Source organism: Mus musculus, chromosome 7 (genome assembly GCF_000001635.26).
Source record: "Mus musculus strain C57BL/6J chromosome 7, GRCm38.p6 C57BL/6J".
Classification (NCBI taxonomy): Eukaryota; Metazoa; Chordata; class Mammalia; order Rodentia; family Muridae; genus Mus; species Mus musculus.
In genome coordinates this window covers 141,560,060-141,580,419 of record NC_000073.6, presented here as the reverse complement: position 1 = coordinate 141,580,419, position 20,360 = coordinate 141,560,060, and the positions used below count along the sequence as shown (strand labels likewise).

General features: G+C 47.2%; 1 protein-coding gene across 2 annotated transcripts in view; it reads right to left on the bottom strand.

Moving 5' to 3' along the window:
- The window catches only part of Ap2a2 (adaptor-related protein complex 2, alpha 2 subunit), a 70,832-nt gene extending 52,592 nt beyond the window's left edge, over window positions 1–18,240 (bottom strand). For both annotated transcript variants that reach the window (NM_001357068.1, NM_007459.3), the window contains exon 1: window positions 17,994–18,240. In NM_001357068.1, coding sequence (NP_001343997.1) covers window positions 17,994–18,060 — 67 coding nt within the window. In that variant the 5' untranslated portion in view covers window positions 18,061–18,240. The remainder of the gene's footprint in view (window positions 1–17,993) is intronic.
- Window positions 18,241–20,360: the final 2,120 nt, after the last annotated feature.

The following is a 20,360-nucleotide window of genomic DNA, read 5'->3' as shown; positions in this document are numbered from 1 at the left end:
TTTTAGCAGCTCTTTGGGATATGATTCACAGACCACACTGTTCACTCACATTAAACATGTACCTCAGTGGCTTCCAACACAGCCCTATCTGTCTACCCTTGATCTCTCCAAATGAAACTCCATATTAGCAAGTCATTTACCAGCCCCTGGCAACCACAACTGGCTTGTAACAGGCTTGCCTGTTCTTAGCCGTCTACGTGGGAAAGCCCGGCGTGTGTGGTTTAAGTCTGGCCTCTTTCCTCAGCAGTGCTGTCAAGCAGCTGCCAGCGCAGCCAGGTTTATTAGTGATGTCACAGTGATGATGTCACAGTGATGATGTCACAGCGCTCCATAGTTTGTTACCTAGTGGCTTTTGGGTTCTTTCTAACTTTGGGGCTATCAAGAATAACATTCTTGGGACAAGAGGGATGGCTCCGTGATAAATAGCACTTGTCCTTACAGAGGATCTAAGTCCAGTCCCCACATCCCCATGCTCACATGGTAGCTCGCTATCATTCGTTAACACCAGCTCGAGGGCAGTAAGACCTCCTCTGACCTCTGAGGGCACTACACATGCACAGGGTACACATACAGAAATGCAGTCCAAACAGTCGTAGACATAAAACTAACAAATAAAGCTTTAAAAAAATGTATGAGGCTAGAGACATGACTCAGGAGTGAAGAACACTTGGTCTTACAGAAGACACAGGTTCTGTTCCCAGCACCCACATGGTAGTTCATAACCGTCTGCAACTCCATTTCCAGAAGATCCAATGCCCTTTTTGGACTCCCTCAGGCACTGCACATATAAGAGATACACACACAAGCAAACTGCTCATACATAAAAATGCTCATTCATAAAAATAAATATATCTTTAAATAAACAAGCCCAGTGGTGGTGGTCGCACACACCTTTAATTCCAGCACTCAGGAGGCAGAAGCAGGTGGATCTCTGAGTTTGAGGTCAGCCTGATCTATAGAGTTCTAGGACAGTCACCAAAGCTACACAGAGAAGCCCTATCTCAAAAAAACAAAAAAAAAAAATCAAAATAAGTCTCAATAAATTAATATCCCACAGGCCAGCCAAGGCTACACAGTGAGACCCTGACTGTCATATTCACATGTAAGTCTCTGTATATACATATCCTTACAGTTTCACAGAGGAAGTCCTGGTCACATGGTAACCATATTTACACTAAGCCACCACCCCCACCCTAGACTAACAGCCAATCAAGGAGAAGACTTAAGTACTTCCACTGGAGCCACCCACATTCAACACAACTTGGCAAGTTAAGAGAACTCACCCCAGATCTTTCAGACACCAGAACTGTCTGTGAGCGTCACTGAGGTAAGCTGTGAGCCACAGTGACTAGGGTTTTTCATTCTTTCACTTTCAGGTGTGCACATGTCTATGTGGATGTCCCTACCCATGTGTGCATGTAGAAGCTAGAGATCGCCCTCAGGTGACCATCCACTTGCCCTCAAGGCTTCTCTGTGTAGCCCAGGATATCCTAGAACTCTGTGGTGGTTTGAATAGATATGGCCCCCATCGCCTGTGTTTGAATAGAGAGAATATGGGTGTTTTGAATAGTGTCACCTATAGAGAGTGGCACTATTTGAAATAGTGGCCTTTTAGAGTAGGTATGGCCTTGTTAGAGGAAGTGTGTTACTGTGGGGATGAGCTTTGAGGTCTCCTATGTTCATGCTAAGCCCAGTATGGCACACAGTTTCCTTCTGTTTCCTGTGGAATAAGATATAGAACTCTCAGCTCCCTTTCCAACACCATGTCTGTTTTGTAAGGTACCATGTTTCCTGCCAACAGACTAAACCTCTGGAGCTGTAAGCCAACCCCAGTTAAATGTTTGCCTTTATAAGAGTTGCCATGGTTATGGTGTCTCTTCACAGCAATAAAACCCAAAGACAGAAGTTGGTACCAGGAACTGGGTATTGCTGTGATAGGGCTGGCCAGGCTTTTGTTTGGAGGAATGGGGGGTTTGGGGACTTTGGGTTTAGGAAAGCAGTGGAATGCTTTAAGTGCTACTTAATGGGCCATACTAGGAGAAGCACGGGAGAGAGTGGTGCTGAGGGTGATTTGAACCATGGGAGCCTGGCTCAAGAAAAGAATTTTAGTATGTGGCCTAAAGATTATTCTTGTGATATTTTGGTGAAGAATGTGGCTGCTTTTTTTTACCTTGTGAGAAGAGTCTGCCTAAGGCTAAAGAGGCCCAGATTAATTGCATTAGCAAAGGAAGTCTCAAAACAGTCTAGTATCAACTATGCTGTGTAGTTACTACTGTTCACTCTTATGAAGAGCATTTTGATGAAAAGGGACAGGATGTGAAAGGAAAAATACAAAATATATGAATTGATGAGAAAGAGGGCACCAAAAATGGAATGGAGCTGAGACCTGTGTTCATGGAGATAACACGTGATGAAATGGAATAAAGGAAGTAGCCTCAGGGGAAGACTCCACCCAGTTAAGCTTCCATCTAGTAAAAAGGAATTAAAAAACAGCTTAAGTCTAGGTGCTATAGTACACACCTTTAGTTCCAGCACTCACGAGACAGAGGCAAGCAGATCTCTGAGTTCAAGGTCAGTCTAGTATGATCAGCAAGTTCCAGAACGGCCAAGCTTAGGCAGTGAAGGAAATCATTGGAAACAGAAAGTTGGTGAAAGAGAGGGCCATGTTCCAGCCCCAGCAAGCAGTAGAACCTGGAAGCTTCAGTCATGCAATTCTGGCTTTAGAGTCAAGGATAGAAGAAAGGGGTTATGGGATTAGGGAAAACCACCGAGGCCAGATGTATGGCTGGGGTGTCCCTGCATGGAGGCCCAGAAAGGTCACTGTGTGAAGCTGTGAAGGTGAAGCCTGGATTGCCTTGGAGAGCCCAAGAGCTTAGAGATGCCAGAGCCCTGGGTTACCTGCTGAGAAAAGCTGACCAGCCCAAGAGAAAAAAGTGTGTTGCCCTCAAAGCTGAAATAGTTGGAGACTGGCGAGCATTTTGACATCAGACATGGCCACACCTACTCCAATTAAGGCCATACCTCCTGACTGTGCTAAGGCGAAGCACTGAAACGCATGAATCTGCGGGGCCAGCCTACTCAAACCATCACAGGTGGCTAGGATGATGATCCCATCGCTCCTCCTGGGCCTGACCTCCAAGCCCTCCCTCGGGCTTTAAATGTCACCTGTGACAATACCCTGCACCCCTACCCCCAGCCCAGACCTCTAAACTCCACTCTCTTTTAAGAAATCTCTCTCCAAAACCTACTGACCATAAGCAGGGCCCAGACTTATCCTCTCTCTCAAGGATCTAAGAGAACACGAAGCTATGCTCCTCCTCCAGCCAAAGAGAGAGAATCCAGGCCTGCTCTCCCCCTGAACTGAGCAGGAGAGGGGACTCCGTAGGAAGATCCTTGACCTGACAGGTGCTGACCTGCTTAACAAGAAGCCTCTCCGCTGCAAGAAGCCCGACGCGGCCCACCTCGAAAGTAGGATGAGAGCCAGGCATTGTGGCACACTCCTGTAATTCCGGTACTTAGTAAGTAGAGGTAGGAAGATCATGAGTTCAAGTCCAGTCTCCACTACATAGTAAGTACACAGTATAGTTGGAGGGCAGCCAGGCCCACAAGACTCTTGAAAGGAGAGAGAAAAGAGTGAAATTAGCCCCAGGCCTAAGGCTACTCTGGTCCTTCCTTGCCAGACCAAACTGTCCCCAAATGACATGGCGTCAGCCCAGAACAAAGCTCTGTGGTATTTATAGGCAAGAGAACCATTCAAAACCAAGGTGGGACGCACAACGTCTAAGTTACAGGAACTATCATACCGTGGACAAAAAAAATAGAAACAACTTATAAGGAGAAAAGAACTCAACTAACAGGAACAGGCTATCAGGCTGTGAATGGCAGAAGGTAGAACTGGGAGAGAGCACATGTGGTGCCCAGCATGTCCACAGACCTATCACCACAGGTCACAAGCTGGGGGGACAGTCCCAGAGAATTCAGCAAGTGGAGCAAACAGAAAGAAAGAAGACCACTCGTGAGGGCTGAGGAACCTCACGGGCCTGACAAGCAGGCAACTAGTGTGGGTGAGAGTACAGACACAAGTTTCAAACCGATGAAAGCCACAGCTATTGTTTGCATCTGTGATGTTCCCCAAAAGCCATAAAGACTTCTTCCCCAGCTTGGAGCTATTGGGAGGTCATAGGTGGAAGCAGTGTATAAAGTGGAACACAGCTCTCCTAAGGAATGTGGACCCCACCTCTTTCACTTCCTGGTGCTTAGTTAAGTGATTCTACTCTATATGTCCCCCATGAAGGGATGCCATGCCACCTTTGCCATGCCACAGGCCCACAAACGATAGAACCCTAACCCTCATGGATCGAAAACTCCCAAGTTATAAGACAAAAATCAACTTTTTCTCTGTTTAAGTAGATCATCTCATCTGTCTTTATAAACTCACTGGTCTAAAAATCTACAATCAGAAGGATAAGAAACTTTAAAGAAGCTAGGCGTGGTGGCACATGCCTTTATCCCAGCACTCAGGAGGCAGAGGCAGGCGGATCTCTGAGTTCGAGGCCAGCCTGGTCTACAAAGTGAGCTCCAGGACAGCCAGGGCTACACAGAGAAACCCTGTCTCGAAAAACAAAAAAAAAAAAAAAAAAGAAAAAAAGAAACTTTAAAGAATAAATCAAACTTCCTCAAACCAACAACACAGGAACAATACCAAAGCGACACAGAGGTGCTACAAAGATGACTGCAGATCCCACAGGGGTACCAGAGACAGGATGTTTCAGCCCAGCAGCAGATCCACCAGCAGAAACAAATCTATTGTTTCATATAATGGGGGGGGGGGGGGGGGAGGATGCCTGTGGAGGCTGGAGAGGATGTGGGATTCCCTGGAGCTGGAATTACAGGCAGCTCTGAACTACCTAACATGAGTGCTAGGAACTGAACTCTGGTCCTCTGCAAAAGCAGCAGATGCTTGTATCCAGGAATCAATCTCTCCAGTCTCTACTTCAAACAATTTTTAAAAAGCTAGGACACCCGTCTGGCAGTAGGGGCGTATGACTTTGATCCCAGGATGCAGGTGGTTCTCTGAGTTCGAGGCCAACCTGGTTATAGAGTGAATTCCAGGACAGCCAGGGCTACACAGAGAAACCCTGCTTCCAAAAACAAACAAACAAAACTGGGGCATCCATAGTCAAAAAATCAGGTATCTTACAAGGGCCTGATTTCAGGGTGTAAGGTAACAGGGCAGAATGGTGTCATGGTAGATAGATCTAGGTATGGACCCATAACTTTAATCCAAGCACTAGGGAGGTAGAACAAGCAATCTCTATGTAAAGCTAACCTGGTCTACATAGAGTCCCAGGCCAGTAGGGGTTACAAAGTGTAACCTATGCCAAAAAATTAATTTTAGATAAGTGTGGTGGTGCACACCTTTAATCCCAGCACTCAAGAGGCATCAGACCTGTGAGTTTCAGGCTGCCTGATCTATATAGCAAGCTCCAGAACATCCAGGGCTAATTAAAGAAACCCTGTCTCAAAATCCAAAAAATAAAATAAAATAATTTTATGGTCAGGCAGTGGTGGCTCATGCCTTTAATCCCAGCATTCATGAGGCAGAGGCAGGCGGATTTTTGTAAGTTTGAGGCCAGCCTGGTCTACAGACCTAGTTCCAGGCCAGCCAGGGCTACACAGAGAAACCCTGTCTCAAAAAACAAAAAACAAAAAACAAAAAGACAGAGTTTCTCTGTGTAGCCCTGGCTGTCCTGGAACTCACTTTGTAGACCAGGCTGCCTCGAACTCAGAAATCCGCCTGCCTCTGCCTCCAGAGTGCTGCGATTAAAGGCGTGCACCACCACTGCCCAGCTCAGAAACTCTGTTTTGAGAAACAAAAAAAATAATAATAATTTTATATATTTATTTAGCGTTGGTATTAAAGTTGTATCACCATCCCTGACTAATTAATTTTTTAAAAATGCCGTCCAGTGCTCATGCACACATACAATCTAGAAAAAATAAATAAATAAAAGAAATCTGAAAATATACACCCTCAGACTCCCCTTCAAGGATGGTGTTGTACAAAATCATAACAAAGGAAACTTTATGCCAGCACTCAAGAGCCAGAAACAGGCAGATCTCTACGTTCAGAGCCAGCAGCCTAGTCTATAAAGTGAAACCTTATCTTTAAAAAAGAGGAGGAGGAAGAGGAGGAGGAGGAAGAGGAAACAGCAACGGTAGCAGCAGCAGCAGCAGCAGCAGCAGCCACACAAATCAGATGTGGTAGCACCTGGAACCGCAGGACTCAGGAGGCTTGAGACTGGATGGTCAAGGCCAATCTGGACATATAAGCTCTTGCTTTGAAAGAAAAATCAGCTGGAATTTACTATACAGTAATGCAGGGATTTGCCCCGGGATTCCACAGCTCCAGCTTCCACCCAAGCAAAGCTAAAAGAGTAAGAATGAAAGTGTAGCAAAGGAACAAGAAGGGGACAGCTGGGCGACGTCTCACCTCAAACCCACTATCCTCCTGCCTCAGCCTCCAGAGCGCTGTGATTCTAAGAGCACACCTCCATGGTCTGCTTGTTTTCTAGATTACTTACTTAAAAAATAATAAACCTATTGAGTTAGGTGTGCAGTAAATCAGAGAGTATCAAGGGAACAGCATGCAAAACTGGATCCACATCTCCCACCACAACGACAACAATGACAAGAATGTCAGCTTCAAAAGCCAGGCATGGGGGTGCATGTGAGGGTGCACACCTTCAATCCCAGAGGATCCCAGGGCAGCCTGGTCTCCAGGACTTCCAGAGCTACCTACTAATGCCTGATCTCAAGCCAAAAAAGTGGGTAGATGGGAGGAGAGGACTGGGTGGGGGAGAAGTGGCGATGGGAACAGGGGGGATGAGACAGGGGAGATGAAAGGGATAAGTACTGGGAGAGAAAACGGGGTTGGGTGGAGGGCATCTCTGGGATGAACTAGAAACCTAGAACAATGGAAACTCCAAGGAATCTACGAGGGTGATCCCAGCTGAGACTCCTAGCAATGGGGACTATGGAGCCTGCACAGACCAGACCATCTCCTGTACTCAGCCAAGACTTCCAATGTAGGGATTGAGACACAAACCCAGCTACAAAACCTTAGACAATTTGTCCTGTCTACAAGATATGCAAAGGTTAAAAAAAAAAAAATCATGGAGAATGAGAGAAGGGTCAACCAAGGACTGGCCCAGCTTGAGACCCATGCCATGAGAAGGACCCCTGACACTATTGACAATATTGACAATATTCTGCTATACTTGCTATACCTATCGTAACTGTCATCAGAGAGGCTTCACACAGTAACTGATAGAAACTGATAAAAGGGCTGGAGAGATGGCTCAGTCAGTGGTTAAAGAGCACCGACTGCTCTTCCGAAAGTCCTGAGTTCAAATCCCAGCAACCACATGGTGGCTCACAACCATCCGTAATGGGATCTGACGTCCTCTTCTGGTGCATCTGAAGACAGCTACAGTGTACTTAGACATAATAATAAATAAATCTTAAAAAAGAAAAGAAAGAAAGAAACTGATGCAAAGACCCACAGCCAGACATTAAGTAGAGCTTGGGGAATCCTGCGGAAGAGGAGTCACAGGGCTCAAGGACAACACAAGAAAGCCTAAAGAATCAACAGCCCATAGGACCAGCCAGAGAGCATGGGAGAGACCTGTAAGTTGTGCAGCTGAGTCTCCCTGTGGAACTCCTAAAGTGGGAGCAGGGGCTGTCTCTGACTACACTGCCTGCCTTTAGATCCCTTTCCCCTTGTCTAGCCTCAATAGAAGATGCGACTAATCTTACAGCAACTTAATATGCCAAGGCTGGTTGATATCCATGGAAGGCCTCTCTTTTCTGAGAAGGGATGAGGAGAGAGGGGAGGCGAAGGACCTGGGAGGAGAGGAGAAAGGAGAGGCTTCAATCTGGATGTAAAGTAAATAAATAACTTAATTTAAAAAAAAATGAATGCCAGTTTCAGAGTCTGAGCCAGCCTCAGGGGCAGAATATCCCTGGTGGGGATATTTAGCCTACAGCTCCCTCCAGCTGCACTCTCAGCTCCTAGGAGAGAGGGGTTGGCTACTCTGTGCAGGGACAATTAAGGGTACAGTTAAATGTGGCAACAAAAGCTTAACATGGAGAACTGACTGAATGTCGTCAACAGGGTAGGGTACACCTGTCTTCCCAGCTATTTCCGAGGCTGAGGCAGGAGAATGACTGAACCTAGGAAATGGGAGGCCAGCCTAGGCAATGTTACCATCACCGTGTGTGTGTGTGTGTGTGTGTGTGTGTGTGTGTGTGTGTGTGTGTGTGAGAGAGAGAGAGAGAGAGAGCATTAACAGTGGTGAGGAATCTACCAGAGAGAACTTGTGTGTGTGTGTGTGTGTGTGTGTGTGTGTGTGTGTGTGAGAGAGAGAGAGAGAGAGAGAGCATTAACAGTGGTGAGGAATCTACCAGAGAGAACTTATAGAGGAATGCTTGTAAACAGACCCACCACAGGCCACAGAACCAATAAACTTTGGGTCGAAGACTTTCAAATGTCTACACAGGCACAATGGGATTCAAAACAAGGCTCTGATTTGTTGGTACTGTGACCAGCAAAAACGACCTCCACCAAAAATAAAAATAAAAAAGCTATTGAACTGGTTTTTGTTATTGTTTTGGGGGGGTTGTTATGGTTTGTTTTGTTTGTTTTTATTTTTGTTTTAGAAGGTTCTCAAGTAATCTAAGGCTAGTTTCAAACTTGCTATGTAGCCAAGGTTAGCCTGATCTTCCTGCCTCTTGCTATGTAGCCAAGGCTAGCCTGATCCTCCTGCTCTGCTTCCCAAGTGCTGGGGTAAGGCGTGTACCACAGAGCTGAGCTTCAGACATGTATTTGCTTCCTTGCTTGCTTTTTGTTGCTGTTTGGTTTGGATTTCTGAGACAGGATCTCTCTATTATTATGTAGCATGGCTGACCTGGAGCTGTGTAGCCCAGGCTGGTCTCAAATTCAGAGATCCACCTGCCTCTGCCTCCCAAATCCTGGGATTAAACACTATCCACCCAGTCTCAGAACTATATTTTGAACTATAAAAAATACAAACCAGAAATCCTCAAAACTACTCATATATTTTCATCATTTTTGAAAGATTTGCATTATAAAGAGAAACCCTGTCTCAAAAACAACAAAACAAAAAAACCTGCACGTAGAACAGACTAGCTCTCCACCAGCACAGCACAGCTCTGTCCCCTGTGCTCCACCCACAGAAGCCCTTCAGGTCTAACCTATCCTGGTTCCCACTTCCAATTCCAGCAATACTGAAGGGAAAGGGGTGAGGTTGTCTAAGGAATTCATGGCTGCAGGTTCCACAGTGTGGCCAGGAGTAACACCCTTCTCCACCTAGTTCCCTGGAGGGTCACTGCAACAGTGACTTTGTGACCTCAGGCTCCACACACTCTTGGTCTACATTCCATGTATGGGGCACTATTTCTCATTGAAACTGTTGTCTACTCACAAGCTATCTATTTTGTGCATCTTGGCCAAGCTTAACAATGCCACATCCACACAATGCCAGGGCTAATTATGTAATTATGAGACACTGCCCCGTCCTCGTCTCGGCACAGGAACACCCAATTAATCCTAGGCACCAGAGCAGAACTGCACATCAGGTACTATCTTTCAGACATGTCAGCCTTTGTCAGCCTCCACATGGGAGTCAGGGAAGTTTAGAAAGCAAACCCTTATTCAGTTTTATAATCTGAGTGTAAGGTATCATATGATTTAGTAAAAACCATCCATTTGGTTTTGTTCTTTGGCTTGGTTTGAAACAGGGTGTCCAGGCTGAAGAATGGCTCAGCGCTTGGGAGCACTGACTGCTCTGCTGAAGGTCCCGAGTTCAAATCCCAGCAACCACATGGTGGCTCACAACCATCTGTAATGAGATCTGCCACCCTCTTCTGGGGTGCCTGAAAACAGCTACCGTATACTTGCATATAATAAATAAACCTTTAAAAAAAAAAGGAAAAAAAGAAACAGGGTGTCCTCATGTAGCCCAGAAAGGCCTGGAATTGATGATCCTCCTGTCTCAGCCTCTGCTGAGATTGTAGGTGTATAAAACACCTACTTTGCTCACTGGTGTTTTAAGTGAATGCAAGCTGAAAGAGGCCATCCAACTTTGTAGCTGCTATAGCTTCCATATTAGGCCTTGTATCAGGCCTCATGCCACTCACTGCTGACCACATGGAGAGGGTGGGAGGGGGACATTCCAGATTGTATTAACCTGCAGGCAGGCAGGGACTGCACTTCCACCTGGAAAGAATGCTGGTTAGGCAAGGCCACACCCAAGTACACAGTCTTCCAAAGTTACCTTGGAATTGCTGATTGTAGTGTCCAAATACCTCCTGTACCTCTATTATTTCTCTAAGTCTCCGGTAGGATCGCCCACCTCCAATCAGAGCAGTACATCAGGCAGGGTGTGGGTCCCACTCCACCTCCGTAAATGAGAAGTCTATCAGGCAAAAAGAACCCATCCTGCCCATCCCAATGGCAGTGCGGGTCCACTGTGGGTTTGTTTTCAGATTCAGGAGGGTTATTTTTCCTTTGTGATGGCATTTCACTGTGAAACCCAAGCTGACATCACACACAGATCCCCTGCCTCTGGAATTAAAGGCTTACAATGCCATGTACAGCTTCAGCCTAGTGGGCTTTTTGGTTTTTTCTTTCTTGTTGAATTACATTTACTTAGTGTGTGTGTGTGTGTGTGTGTGTGTGTGTGTGTGTGTGTGTACACGTACATGTGTGCCATCGTACAGCATGGAGGTCAAAGGTCAACTTGAGGGAACTGGTTCTTTCTTTCCATCATGAGGATCCCAGAGATCAAACTCTGGCTATCAGTCGTGGCAGCAAATAGCTCAGCCTTCTGAACTCTCTGCACAGTCTAGGCCCAACCAAGACTGCTGACTAGCTTACTGCACATTAACAAAAACCCTTTTGCTTTTTGAACCTTATAAATCCTGCCGTGTGAGCTAAGGGAGGCCCCGTACCCCAGAAGCTGCCACAGGTGAGATCCACCGGAGCTCTGCCCTTCTGCTCCGGGGCTGACACCACGTATTTCATTCTCATACTCTTCGTACTCTGTAAACTGTCTTCAAAATACCATTTCAGGGCTGGGAAGATGGTTCAGTGGTTAAAGAACACTTGTTTTTCTTGCAAAGGCCCAGGGTTCAACTCCCAGCATACAAACAGCCATCCAGTTCACAGCTACACGGAATCCAACACCGTCTGACCTCAGGCACCAGGCGTGCATTCAGAACACAAACATGCATGCAAATAAGACACTCACATACATAAAAGTTTTTAAAAGCTTTAAAATAACCATTTCTACAGCAGATGCTCATCTGCCCTTCTAGTCTGACTCATTTGGTTAGGTTTTTTTAAAGAGCCAAGGAAATGCCATTTAATCCCACAGCAACAGCCTTTCTAAGAACCCTGCCTCAAGCAGTTGCCAAAGCAGAGAGAATCATTCTAAGAGGAAAGGTACCAAGCATGATGCGCACTAACCTGGACTACACGAGGCAAGCCTGGGATAGACAGTAAAGCAGTCTCAACTGCCGGGTGGGGTGGGGGTTGAGATTACTGTTAGGTACTGAAGTGGGAAGATGCTCCCAAAGGGACAGCCAACTTGTCACAAAAGAAACAGTGTAACCACCTTCCTGAGGGTGGTGGGAAAGTACTGTGGAGCTGGGGGGGGGGGGCATCTCCTGGAAGAAGCGCCAACCAACGTACAGTGCAGCACACGAGTGGTGCTGGCAGGGAGACGTCCTTCCTCGGCCCTCACCATGCTATCACAAGTTTTCAAAATGGGTTTCTAAGGAATATGAATTATGCAGAAGATTGCAAAAGGAAATGTGCAAGACAAGCATTCTTCCCCAGAAAGTCAGCACTTCTCCACGAGACAACTGGGAAAGAAGGCAGTGAGTGAACTTCAGGGGCTTTTAATTTTGAAGGTTCTTTTAAAAATTCAACAAAAACGTAGGCATAATGGCATATGACTATAATCTCAGCACCACAGCGTCAGCCCGGGCGACCTAGAAAGACCTTAATCAACTAATAAATATGCTAAGCATGATGGCTCCCATTGAACTTAGAGGGCTAAGGTAATAAACACAACTACACAGGAAGTCGTAGGTCAGCCTGGACATCAGTATGAGACCCCATCTCATGTAAGTATCTCATGTAAGTAAAAAAATTTTTTTTATTAAAACAAGGAGTGGTCAGGCATAGTAACACATGCCTTTAATCCAAGCATTAGGGAAACAGATGTAGGTGGATCTTATGAGTTCAAGGCCAGCCCGGTCTCCAAAGTGACCTGGGCCCTAGTAAAGCCTACGACAGCCAGGGTTGTTACAGAGAACAAAACAAATCAATTACATAATTAAGTAAGTCAAATGAAGAAAATAAAAATAAAATAAAAAATAGGGAAATCCTGTCTTGAAAAAAAAATACATAAATAAATCTTTAAATAAATAAATAAATAAAAATATTCAACAACAAACCAGGCCTAATTTATCTTCACCATGATTGAGGAAAATCAAGTAACAACTTCATGTTTACATAGAAGCTTAAACAGAATTCAAATTGTCACGTTCCACTTCTCAAGGCTAACTTATGGCTAATAACTGAGATCCTATGAACAAATAAATTGAGATTTTAGTGATGCTAAAGTACAATTCAAAGGGGCATCTGCCACAGCAGACCCTGCCAGCTGAGCACAGCAAGCTGCACTCTTCTCTTAGGACGTAAGGGGCATCACTCGGCCACCCCCTGACTTCCTTCACTTGAGCTCCTACAATGAGTAAGGAGAAGGCATCCAAGCATGATAAAAGCACCTACACTGTCTCCAAACCCCAGCTCCACATGCAGGGATAAACGGCAATTTGGGCAATTTCCTGCCCATGGCAAAATGACGAGTGTCACAAGGACCCTCTGTCTTTCTGCTGCAGTCCTGCCTGATGTACAGTCAATTCTCAGAGTATGCCATATGTTCAGTCAGCATTGTACAGAAAGATGTTCTGCAACTTATGATGAAGCTGGGCCCAGTAAACCCACAGCAAGGTGAAAATACTGAGCAGAAAGGCACTGAATACACTTAACCCAGAGCCTCAGACTCAGGAGCCCAGCACACTGCAAAATCACACTTGTTTACTTACTGTGGTGAGCAGGGACTGAGGGGAAGCTGCTCTGGCTGCCCCTGCTCAGGATTGTGAAAGGATCATACCACAGCCCAGTAAAAGACCAAAAATCAAAGCCAGATTTTCATGGAATGGGCATTGCTTTTATGCATATTGATAAGATCAGAAACCCCCATCAGGCCAAACCATCTTATTTAGGATCACTGATATTCCCAATCATATCGGATTGCTGATAAGTCAGCAGCAGTTCCCAAAGTCAAGTGCCACTTGTCTGGGGGTGCGGCTCGTCCTCAGCACTGCAAAAACCAATAAGACATGCTAAATAAGTCCTATATGGCTCTCCTTCATGGCCATCACTTGTGAAAAAGCCAACGAAGATTCCAAACGCCCAGTGTCAGAATGGTTTTAGTTTCCTTGGAACACTATCAACACAACAGCCTGCATGATGTCAAGGACCACACTGAGTGAAAAAGCCCATCTCCAAAGGTCACACGCTGTACAATTCCATTTATGTGACATCCCTGAGATCACAAAATTACAGAGCTGGTGAGCAGATTAGCGGTTGCCATGGTGGGAGGCGGTGGGTGTGGCTGTGAGAACTAATGCTAGGGAGCTTCATGGAGAGAGCAGAGCAGTCTCTCAGAGGTGGAAGCAACTCGAAGCTCACAGTACACAGCATCACTCACACACTCACACACACACACACTTAGATACACATGTTTACAAGTAAAATTACTGACATCTAGGTGCTGAAATACTCGGGGCCCTGAGATCAATCACCAGCACCAAAAAAAAAAAAAAAAAAAAAAAAGTAAATAAATACACAAACAAAATAACGAAATCTAAATACCCCAGTGTTTGGTGGACTGGAGAGATGGCTCAGTGGTTAAGAGCGCTGACTGCTCTTCCAGAGGTCCTGAGTTCAATTCCCAGCAACCACATGGTGGCTCACAACCATCTGCAATGGGGTCTGATGCCCCCTTCTGGTGTGACTGAAGATAGCAATGGTGTATACATTAAATAAATAAATGAATCTTTAAAAGAAAAAATATCCCAATAGTGTACTAATACTGTCAGCTTTCCTGTGTTGAAAATATCGTAGTTACAAAAGATGTCCACATCAGGAAAGGTAGAGTGGAGGATACCAAGGGCCTTCCTGCCAATTTCTTCACAACTTCCTATGAATTATTTCAAAATAAATTATCTTAAAACTTGGACTAAAAACAAAAAAAACAAAAACAGATTTTTTTTTCATTTTTAACGTTCAGTGGGACACACATGGCACAGCACACATGCACAGTGTACCTGGCAGCGGTTAAAGTACAATTCGGGGAGTCCGTTCTCTTCCACCACGTAGTATCCAGGGATGGAACTCAGGTCACCAGGCCTGGCAGCTCTTGTCCTTACCAGCTGAGCTATCTTACCAGCCCAAATCAGCAGTTAAGAACACTGGCTGCTCCTACAGAGGATGCAGGTTCAAGTCTTAGCACTCACATGGCTACTAACAACTATCTATAACTCCAGTTCCAGGGATCCAACGTCTTCTTCTGACCTCCACAGGCACCAGGCACACATGTGGCAGACAGACAGACATGCAGGCAAAAAATTCATACACTGTGTATGTTTGTAAGTATGTATGTATGTACATATATATGTTATAGTGTGTATGTATGCATGTGTTGTTATTTAAAGAAGAAAAAAGAAACAAGCTGAGATGGCCCAGCAGTTAAAAACACTTGCTGCTCATGCAAAGGACACGGGTTCTGTTCCCAGCACCTACCAACCATCCTGGGGAGATCACAACGACCTGTTCTAGGAAATTCAAAACCTTCTTCTGGCCTCTCCCAACACCTCATGCACATGATACACATATAAACAAGCAAACCCACAAACATATAAGTAAAAATAAAAGCAAGAGAAACAGAAGAATGTACAAGGTTCTGATATACTGAAATCATATTACTAAATTCACAGGCCTTGGGTGAAGCAGACCAGGAAAAAACATGTTAGTTTTATGAGACTGAATTTGTCTGTTACCTGAGCTGCAGAGCTGCAGGCCTCGGTGACATAGGAGCAGGTTGGTGGCTGCCTATGCTAAGAAAGTAAACTAGTAACCAAGTGCAAACAAGATGCAGATCCTCCCAGCTCACACATCCTTTTGTCCACCGACCCTCCCCTCTCAGTGTTCATTCAACACAGGCCTTCAGAGAGATACCAGATTAAAACCAGACACGAAACAGACTTTGAGGACACATGAGCTCATAGCCGACCCCTTGAGAACCAAGGCTCACTGGCTGGCAGCTTCTAGCTCCAGGGTTGGTAGCAGAGCCAGGATCCAGCACTGCACCCTAGGGACTGACCTAGGACTCCCTCTCCACAGAGTTACCAGCCACTCTCATCATGAGAAAACAGTAACCACAAAAGCGAGAAAAGCGAGAGCAGTGACACTCCCCACCTCCCATGGCCTAGGGATCATGTTCACGCCAGCTCTGGTCCCCCCCCGCTCAAGTGAGAATGTCTGTGTCTTGCTTGGGGCTGACTCACTCACAGAGCACATATTGTACGCCAGACACTGAGGGGCACGGACGGGTGGAGTGAAGAGCAAGGCACAGAGGGCCCTTGCTTTGGTGCTTCCTGTACAGTAGGACATAAGATTCCCCTGGAAGAGACAACATCACACCATCACAGAGGACACTGCTCCACAGGAGAGGGAGGGCCACAGTGTCACGGGAGACCTGACAGCTGAGAAAGAAGGCATTCTGAGAGAATGGCTAGGTTACACAGAAACCTGCACCCAGAGAGACCCAGATACCAGGTACCCTGTCTTCCAACAGCTCCTCTAGGAATGGTCTTGTACATTCCATACAACTTTGGGGAACTATTTACCACTATTTCAACTGAGGCACTTGGTGTTGCCAAACATCCTCTAAAACATAGAACTGTCTCCCCACAACAAAAATCAATCATCCCCAAAGATTAGCTATGCCAAGGAGGGATGGCTTCTCTACCAATCAGCCAGTAAGTTATTTACCAAGTTCTTACCATGTACCACCTCTGATCAAACACAGGGCATGTCTAACAAGTGGTAACCTGTTGGGTGAGAAACTGGCTTTCACTCTCAATGTCCTGCACAAATGTAACCCTCTTCAGAAGGATGGAGCTGGGGAAATGGTTCAGGGGGTAAAGATACTTGCTGCCACACCTGAAGACCCACATGATGAAAAGGGGAAACAGACTTCTGAGAGAGACGTCCTCTGACCAGAACACAGGCACCATGGCTTGTGGGTGAGTACACATACACACACAACACAAACACTTATAAATGTAATTTTTTACAAAAATTTTAAGAAAATAACAGCTGGGCGGTGGTGGCGCACACCTTTAATCCCAGCACTTGGGAGGCAGAGGCAGGTGGATTTCTGAGTTCGAGGCCAGCCTGGTCTACCAAGTGAGTTCCAGGACAGCCAGGGTTATTAAAGAAACCCTGTCTTGAAAAAACCAAAAAGAAAAAGAAAAGAACAAAATGCTTCATGACTATGAATGTTATTGTCTAAAATTTTGGTAAGCCCTGATCCAAGGATGCCTGTATCTTTGCAGAGCAGGGAGGGACAGAAATCTACCTCTTCCAGAGTCCTACAGACCCAGGCAAGCTGGGGTCCTGCACACAGTCTTAGGGAATACAGTATAAATTTAAGTGTTAGTGTGACGACACACTGGGCAAAATTCCTCAGGAAGCATATTAATCTCTAAAGTAACAAAAATCATGGAGTCAGCTATTTGCTGGATACCAAGAAAAAAATAAACTGACAGGAAAATGGCTTTTCTTCTCATCAGTAAGGGGGTGTCTGATAACCCTCAGAAGTTTCTGTAAGCCAAAGTCCTGGGCACCCGCCCTGCCTGACCTTTAACCTTCCGACCCATTTCACTTTGAGCAGATTTTTTTTTTCCACCCAGGGGACACTGGCTACAGAACTGCTCAGCGGAGAAGCAGGCGCAGCTTCCAGCATCCACACCCGGCTGCTCCCGGTTCCCTGGGGGAATGAGTCACTTTAATCGCAGTGGGTGAGATCTAATCATCGCCCAACATGCCGCCTGAATCAGGTCCGAGAGACGTATAGTGTCCCTATCCCCGCCCAAAGAGAAATCCACGCTGTTTTGGAAAAGGCTGGGTTAAAGGCTCCATTACTAGAAAGACCAAGATGACATCATGCTGGGGAGGGGCGTCTAGGGCCGGAAACCCCTCGACTGTGCCACAAACCCCACAGACTCCCCACCGCGCCCCGCACTCCCATCGCTACACCTAGATCTCAAGACACCTAAGCCCCGCACCTCAGTCTGAACACCCACAGGCAATCTCCCAACTGTCCAAACCCATACATGCAATCACTCTACCAGGGGTCCGCACCCCAGATCTCTGCCTAACATCTCTGCTCCTACCCCAACCCCACTGCCAGATTTGCACCTCCAGGACCCTGCCCCACTCACCAGCACGAATCTTCACTCTACACCTCATCTTCGGGTCAGGACTTGGGACACCACCACCATCACCCCAGTCTGGTCCCCCCGCAGCAGGCTACCAACTCCCGCCAGATGTGCACCCAGGACGCGCGCTCTGCACCCTAAGCGCCCGCGCGGGACCCCCGCCCCACCGCGCGATCTGCACTCCACAGCCCTCCTTCTCAAGCCTGAGCGGACCCGCGCACCGGCCCACACCCCTCTCCCCGTTCCGGCCGAACCCCCCAGACCCCCGGCCGCACCTGCGGACCCCCGGCCGCGCCCCCGCTCAGGCCCGCCCGGCGTCTGGCACTCACAGTTGCGGATGTCGGAGATGAAGACCGCTAGGCCTCGCATCCCGTCCCCCTTGGATACGGCCGGCATCTTTGCGCCCCGGGAGCGGCCTCGGCGGCGGGCTAGAACAGCACGGGCGCGGCGGTCACGCCGAAGAGCCCTGGAGCGCGGAGCCGCCTAGCCACAGCCGCCTCGGGCCCCCGAGCGCCGCTCGCTGGGCTGCGCGCGCGAGCACGCACGACGCACGCGCTGGCGCGCACGCTGAGCCTCGCGCCCGGCGACGGGCGGTGCAAGAGAGCGTGCGCATTCTCGCGGTGCTGGGGGGCGGGGGGAGGACGAGGAGGATGGGGGCGTGGCGCGGGATAGAGCCGGATTGCTGCTTGGAGAACCGGAGCTGTGCGGAGCGCGCAGGCGCTACACCTCCTGGTATCACCGCCTGGTGAAGGATCCTTCCAATGTATACCGGAGTAGCCCCGATCTCGCTCTCACGGGTGAGCCCGGCTTTACCTAGACAGAGACACTGACACCAGTGCGGGATCAACCCAGTGTCACACAGGGGTGTAGGGGAGGAGCGGGCTGCACTAGCACCTACAGCAGTCAACCTTTGCCTGTGCAAACCGGCCCCAGAGCCCTGGCAGTTGGACTGACCTACCCCAGGCCACCGGCGTGGAACCGGAGTGAGAGGCGTTTACAAGCCTCTAAACTGGGACAAAAGGAAGCGCTACTCCAGGTTCCTACTTCCCTTACAAATGGGGAAACTGAGGCTTGAAGCTAGACTGACCACTCTTGCCGAGGTGACTGTTGTCTGGAGTACAACCTCTCAGCATTCATCCAGGCCCCTTTGCTTATTGCTTCTGCTCCCCTGTTCCCCTCTCTAGCGAGGTGGCCCCATTGGATCCTTCCTATGGACCCATTTTGCAGAAGAGCGGGATTGGCCCACCACTCCAGGAAGTGGAGATCATGGTGGCTCTTCCCTAGCTCTCTTCTGTGAAGAGGAAGCTTCACACCTAAGGTGGTTATCATGATCCAGACCCACTAGGCAGAACTCTCTGTCCCTTGCTTTTATACAGATGTGGTAGAGCCTAGTCCAGAGAATAAGAGGCACGACCCTCCTATAAATCAGGCAGTCCACCAAGGTCCCAGGACTGATGGAAGAAACTGAGAACATAATAAGCCAAATCTCTGGTGAGGCTGCTGAATTTGCCTGACTTTTTAAGAGGTGAAAGAGCCAGCACCAGAAAATAAACTTCCTCCAGCTTGTCTGCACCATCAAAAAGATGCTTCTGGGCCATATAAGGAGTGCTGGACAGGTGGCAATAGGAATCCCATTGCTTATGCCCAGACAGGAATGAGACTGCAGGAGATTCTCAGACTCCTCCATTGTACTGACTCTGAGAGTCACCACAGCCATCCTATAGTTAGTATTTTAAATAATTTCATTATAAATTATTTATTGAAAGGGGTGTGCAATGTGGAACTCAAAGGACACTTTGTGAGAGTCAATTTTTTTCCTTCCACCTTGTGAGTCCCAGGAAGCACCTTTACCCACTGAGCCATGTCTAAAAAATGGTTAATCTTGGTTGTCATATTGGATAGGATCTACTACACTCATCATGAAAACAAACATCTGGACACACCTGTCAGGAAGTTTCTAGATTAGTCTGATTGAGGCCCACCATAAATATAGGCTGTAAGGGTCCTGAGCGGAATAAAAAGGAACGGGGTGAGCAACAGCATTCATCTGTTTCCTGGCTGTGGTGACAATGTGACGAGCTGCCTGAGCTCTTACAGTCATGACTTCCCATTCTGAGAGAACATATCCTCCAACTGTGAGCTTCTACAAAACCTTTTCCTAGCTTGCTTTTGTCACAGCAAAAATAAATAATAATAAAGTGTCGCACAAGTGTGCCACATCAGGCCTGACAAGTGGACACAGGAAAGACTCCACCTATGGCCAGTGCCACCTATGGCCATCTCAGATACACAAGCCACCAGATCACTTTCCCCACACCGAAGCCTTGAACCTGAGCACATGATCCTTCCAAACCACTCACTGAAGGAGAGGCTGCCATTGGTAATGTGCCTTGAGAACAATTCTGTTTAAGTTGTCTGAACTAGAGACTTGTCACAGTATTTTCCCCAAAGACAGATGGTACTGAAAGCCCTGCCTTCCTCCACAGGTTGGAAGGGCGCTGCAAGCTCCAACTGCAGTTTGATAGAGGGGACAGCAGAGCATCCCAGACAGACAGCCCTGCCCTGTCTCATTTCCTATGCTCTCCTAGCTCTGCTCTTGCCCGCCTCCAGTCAGTTTTACAAATGACCCAGTTTCCTTCCTGTAGCTTCTTCAGTAAGTTACAGATAATGAACCTTATACAAAATCTTGGGGTTCT